The sequence below is a fragment of the Teleopsis dalmanni genome, chromosome 1 (genome assembly GCF_002237135.1).
Source record: "Teleopsis dalmanni isolate 2A chromosome 1, ASM223713v2, whole genome shotgun sequence".
Taxonomy (NCBI): domain Eukaryota; kingdom Metazoa; phylum Arthropoda; class Insecta; order Diptera; family Diopsidae; genus Teleopsis; species Teleopsis dalmanni.
The window spans coordinates 116,170,234-116,176,362 of record NC_051846.1 but is presented as its reverse complement, the minus strand read 5'-3'; the positions used below and the strand labels follow the sequence as shown (position 1 = coordinate 116,176,362).

The window sequence follows — 6,129 nt, the reverse complement described above, 5'->3', positions numbered from 1 at the left end:
TTAAAATATTTTAAGTATAAAATAGATATACAAAAAAAAAATATTATTTATTGTAAAAATTCAATGAATAAATATAAATTTATTGAAGGTTGATAAGTACGGATCAATAATAACAGAAACTAGTTTTTATAAAATAAACATATTGGATTGTTATATTAAAGAAAATATTTTTTTATTAATTAAATTGTATTTATAATTAAAATGAATTCAGAGTATAAAGTTAAAATATTATACTGTGCGCATTACGTCACTGGCCACATTTTTGTAAAATAAAAATAATAGATTGGTTTGAATATGCAAAATACATTTTTATTAATTAAATTGCATTCATTATTCGTTAATAAATTTGTGTTAAATAATTTAGTGCTACATTATATGCCAGTTTGATCTTTTAATCTTTTTACATTTTGTTATTAGTGTCATATCTATGTATTATATTTTTTATTTAATAGCACACATAGTAAACAAAAAAGCATGCTTTAATACTGAGATTGATTTTGATATATTTATAATAAGAATGCTTACAGTAAAATCAGTCTTTGTTCAACTTCTCATCGCAAAACAAGGTATAACGTAGTGTAGCAAAAAGCTTAATTTTATTTACTGTCAATAATAATTGCAATTTTATATTTATAAGAGATTATGATAATCTCAATTTTTCTCATGCGAGAATGTATCAAAGAACAAGTATCTCTTTACTGTTGGTAGCGCTTTTGGTTATCTTCCATTACACTACAGCAAGTAAGTACATAAAATTCCTTATCGTTTTTTAATGTATATTTAAAAAATTAAAAACGAAATATTATAACAGCAGCATTAAATTGATCTGTACTTTAATAAAATCCTTTTTTGCCATTTTGAGGAAAATCTTTGTTATAAATTTGAGCAACCTATGGTAGAAAAACAATAAAGTAAGTTATTCGTTAATATTTAGAATAATAATCACTTAAAAAATATAAACACAGTTTGAATTTAGATATGGGTATAATTTTTGGGTATGGCTGTTTACTCATTATAATTCAATAAGGTTGAAATGTTTGACCTCTAGACTAAAATTAAATTATAATTAATCGGATTGGAAACGAAGTTTTCGAAATTTAAAAAAATGGGACTTTTTGTGACTTCGAAACCTTCGAATTTTCGGCTTCGCGATTATTATCCGTAATGAAACTATTAGAAGACTTCATGAGGGAATATTAAAGGTAGAATAATAATATAAAAATGTATCTAAAAATTTAACAATATTATTATTTATGTATTTATAAATATATTTTTTTTATTATTGTTATATTATTAATAGAAATTTTGTAAAATATAACGTTTAAAAAAAAAAAATTTCCAAGCCAACACACATTTAATGCATATTTCTAAAAACCACAAATCAATATCCATGAAAAACGGCTTCCTGTAACAGCTGAGATGGTTAAAAAAGATCTTTGCGTATTTACAATATTTGTGGTATTATAAAAGGTATTTTCAACTACTACAAATATTATGTTTCCTTATCGCAATTGTCTTGCCCACGAATCCGTGGAAGCAAACATTTTAATATCTAATAAAAAAATATTTCTATTCAATATATAATTAGAGTTTTCTTTGTTAATTAATTTTACATGTTTTGACCTGTAATAACGTTTTTTTTAAAAGCGATTTATTTTACAAAATTTTTATTATAATAATAATTCTTTTAAAAAATTTTTATTAATAATAATATACACAATAATAATAAGAATAATATATGTATAAATGCATGAATATTAAATATTTATACATTTACTTTATTGGTTTTATTGAAAAAAAAATGTGATTAAATTTGTGTTGACTCCAATTTATTAAATAAATTAATTATAAACTTTTGATTTTATATTCAATTTAATTACCACTGATATACGTTGTACTTATATTATTTCCACTATTTACATTTTCTTTCTTACGTACACTTCCAACGAACTCAACTGCACCACAGTTCTTTTTTCTCTGCCGAACCATCACGCCACTTTTACCATTCTTGCAAAACCAGACCAACCTTTTCTCTCAAAAACAAACAAAACATCACAGTTATCTGATCTTGCAGGTGCGGTTTACAATATTAATCTCACAGTGGCGTGAGTAAAATTAAATAACTTAAGTTATTAAACTTAATAATAAAATAATATAAATATAATAAAAATATAATAATAATAATAATAATAGTATTATTGAATTCAATAATAAATATACACAACAATTGTCAAATTTTCACCTATATTGTTAAATTATATTTTAAATTTTCCTTAACATTATTTCTATTACAAAATTAATAATATTAATATAAATTATTTAAACTCAAATTTTTTATTAAGTTCTTTAAATGTAATAACAAATAGGATAAAACAAATATTGCACACATAATTTTCTGCAATAAATACACAAAATAAAAGAATTTGCTATTGTCAGACAAACTCTTTTATCCATACCAAAATTTGTACCTAATTGTGTGATTCACGTTCATTTGTATGGTGTTCTTTCTTTAATACTCGCTTACGAAATCTTCGAATAGTCACACTAGCTATAACATTTTACTATCAAATATTAGGGGTATTCAGGCAACTGATTCGTTGCTTAGTAGTTGATTACAACAAAAATTTACACACAAAAATGAAACTAAGCAGGGAATCAACTATTTCGGTGATTCTCAGATTTGTACAAATTTGATTAATAGTGCTGCCAGTCCCAAGTGTCGTAATAATAACTTAAAATGAACTTTTGTATAGAAATTTGTTAGCTGTCTCTCTCAGCTGTTTGAATTGTGTGTAAACAATTTTGCAAACACAAGTATGTTTCACTTTTGCTGTTGAAGCGAGTGCTGCCATGGCATTTACACACAACAAACTAATCAAATTACGCATTTTGGGTCGTTCAAGCAACTGATTAACATCAAAATGCTAAATTTTTTAATATGAAGTTTTTGAATCAACTAAACAACGAATCAGTTGCCTGAATACCTCTATTATTTTGAGTCTTAAAAAAAATTTTCTTATAGTATGGTATAAATAGAGTATGTATATTTTCATTTTCTTTTTTATATTGCAATAGATTCATTCGGAGAATGTAAAACACCTCATGATGATTATGGCACATGTATAAAGTTGACGGACTGTAAAATTTTAATTGATCTTATTGTTGATCCCTCAACATCGGAAGCAGATAGAGACTATATAAGAAGTAGTCAATGTGGTAAAATTGGAAATATTATTTTAGTACGTATATACTTGAAAAATCATATATATATACATATATATTTAATTTCTTTCCTTCTTCTGTCAAATTTTGGCTTTTTTTGGAATAGATTTGCTGTCCAAATTCGTTAACTACAAACTTATTACCAAGCTATCCCAACTGCGGTAAACAGCTCACAGAACGAATAGTTGGTGGTAATATTACAAAACTTGATGAATTTCCATGGATGGCTTTAATTACGTACACAAAACGTAAGATTATTTGTCAAAATTTTCTAACAGTTCACTAAATTAATTATAGCATGTACTAGCTAAACTTTTATGTCAAGGGGAGAAATTATGCAGAAATTCGTCGTAGTTGTTTTGGCAGTTCATTATTATCAGAATTAACAGCAGTTTAATGATAAACACATCCATAACTATATAAATATATTCATACAAAAATACTGGTGTTCTTTTTGAGAGCTTTAATTAATACACCGCGTGTTCCAAAACGAAAACTAATTTTTCTATAATTTCGTTTTTTAATTATTTTTGAAAGTTAACTTTCTACGTTTTAATATCTTATTTTCCAATTAATATAAAAACAAAAGTATACCAAATTATAAATTTTTGTTTTGTAAAGGGAGGCTATTACTTTGATTCTCCGAAACATACAACTGATACATTAAAATTTAAGAACCATATTTGAATATGAATATTTTGTATGGATTGTAATAAAAGAAAATTTCCACATTATCTTACCATCTATTAAGGACGTGTGCGAGTTGTTCTAATTTCATGCTAAACTAAATAGGATTTTCCTTGTGATTTTTTGCACTGCATACATTTAGCAACAAAGTTCAAAAAAGGGTGCGAGTTGCATTTTGACAGCCAATATGTTTTTCAATATATTTTCAAAATTATACACACGTCAAAAATTACCAAAACAATATTGTCAAGTCAATAGGCCTATTTACACAATCATGAACATGAACATGAACTTGAAAACCGGTTGTTTATTGATGAGAGAGGGAAGAGAGTGTGATGTAAGTGCATGAATTTCATGAATTTTGCTACGGTTCTTCAGCTTGACTCATATACATATGCAATGTTATGTTTATATTTACCTTTTAATGCTGAATATTCTCACTTTCTCTGCTGTGCACTACTACACAATAGCATTTCATTTAGAAATAAAATTATTCATCGGCTAACAGACAAACCAAATTAAAAAGCTTTTATTTAAAAATTTTCAGCATATATTTCGTTTTGTTTTTTAGAACTTCATCAAATTTATACAAATTGTATTTTAATTTATTATTATTGTGACATTACGGTTGTTTTAAAATAATGTTTTTAACGTTTTTGAAATAATTAATATTATATTTAATGTTTACGGTGTTAAATTTATAAATGTTTTGGTCATTTAAAAAAAAAAAATTTAAATAAGATTCTTTTTGCAAAAATGAAGCACTCATGAAGTTCTAAAAAACAGAACGAAATATATGCTGAAAATTTTTAAATAAAAGCTTTTTAATTTTGTTTGTCTGCTAGCCGATAAACAATTTTATTTCTAAATAAAATGATATCAGATGATAAAAATACAAACACAAAAAAGCATTTCATACGTTTACACAAAACAAAACAAATTTCACGATCATAAGAGTTCATGATAGTGTAAACTGAACCGACAGTTCATGTTGTCGTTAAGTTCATCTCACGTTCATGCTAGTCTATTGGTTCTATTAAGCCCAATGAAAAGAAATCCACTTAATATTTTTGGAAATAAAAATTTATCAAATAAATGTTTATAATATAAACAATATAAATTTTAGAAAACACAAATATTTACATAATTTATTATAAATACTCATTAAATAATGAAAAATACATATAAAAACAGTTAATTTTTCGATTAAAAGTTTTCTAATAACGATGATTTTTTAATACAAAATTAATTATTTATTATTGTCATTTCTTATATTTTGATTCACTTATTTGCAGCTTTAACATTGAATTTTAGTGTGAGATTTAAGTGGCCAACAACGAGCACTTAAGGGTTCTGTAAAAATCTGCTGACATGCGTAAAATTCATAAAAGTTTCAATTAGATATGAAATAGAAATTTTTTTTAGAACTTTGGTAATTTTAAAAACTATTTCAATAGTATCGGCATGATAAATTAACTTAAATATGTTTCAATATTTTAAGAATATTCTGAATCATTTACATTATTGAATTTTTTAAAGAGCTTATTTCAAGCTCTAGTTGGTTGCATTTGCTACATTCGCTTCTCATATTCTGCCTTCATAAAAGCTAGCTTGGACTTTTATTCGGTCCACATTCTTTTTGTTTCTGCAAGAGTAGACCATGAAAAAACTTTTGCAGTCCTCTTCAGTCCTTTTAAATTACGGTGAGATGGTTTTTTTTTAAGTTGGCGTAAAGCTTTCCCAATTGTTGTTCACTAGAATTAATAAATATAAATAATGATTACAGGGTTTTCGAATAGCAAAGAAAGAAATAACACTCCCAAAAATTTATTTAATTATATTGAAATTTGGCTGACCATACAACGCTGTTTCGAGTATTGCCAAGTATTCATCATCAGTGGTCTTAGGAAATAATCGAATTTTAATTAGTTAGTATTGTTGTGATGTTTAAAATAAGTACTCTTCATGTAACTCTTATAAGTAAAACTCTTATACATATTCTATATTTTACATTATTGTATTGCACATTATAATATAATAAAGACAGTCGTTACTAAACAGTATATGGTGTCAGGTGTGTGCCTTAAAAAAATAAACTATAGTTATTTTGAAATAAATATAAAACTTAAAAGCGAAAAATAAATAAAAAGACATTTATTTAAAAAAAAAAGTATTAAAATTAAATTAATCAAAATAAAAATTAATTTAAAAAAAAAAAAA

At 24.9% G+C, this 6,129-nt stretch overlaps 1 protein-coding gene across 2 annotated transcripts; it reads left to right on the top strand.

Moving 5' to 3' along the window:
- Window positions 1-458: 458 nt before the first annotated feature.
- Window positions 459-3,684, top strand: LOC119667763 (serine protease easter-like). 2 transcript variants are annotated; one of them, XM_038077069.1, is made up of 4 exons: window positions 459-566; window positions 638-741; window positions 3,076-3,239; window positions 3,329-3,684. In XM_038077069.1, exons 2-4 carry the CDS (start codon window positions 672-674, stop codon window positions 3,506-3,508), a joined length of 414 nt encoding a protein of 137 aa, XP_037932997.1. In that variant the 5' UTR covers window positions 459-566; window positions 638-671; the 3' UTR covers window positions 3,509-3,684. The 2 variants fall into 2 exon arrangements, with proteins under 2 accessions (XP_037932997.1, XP_037932996.1); XM_038077068.1 differs by having other exon boundaries at window positions 532-741.
- The last annotated feature ends 2,445 nt before the right edge of the window (window positions 3,685-6,129 follow it).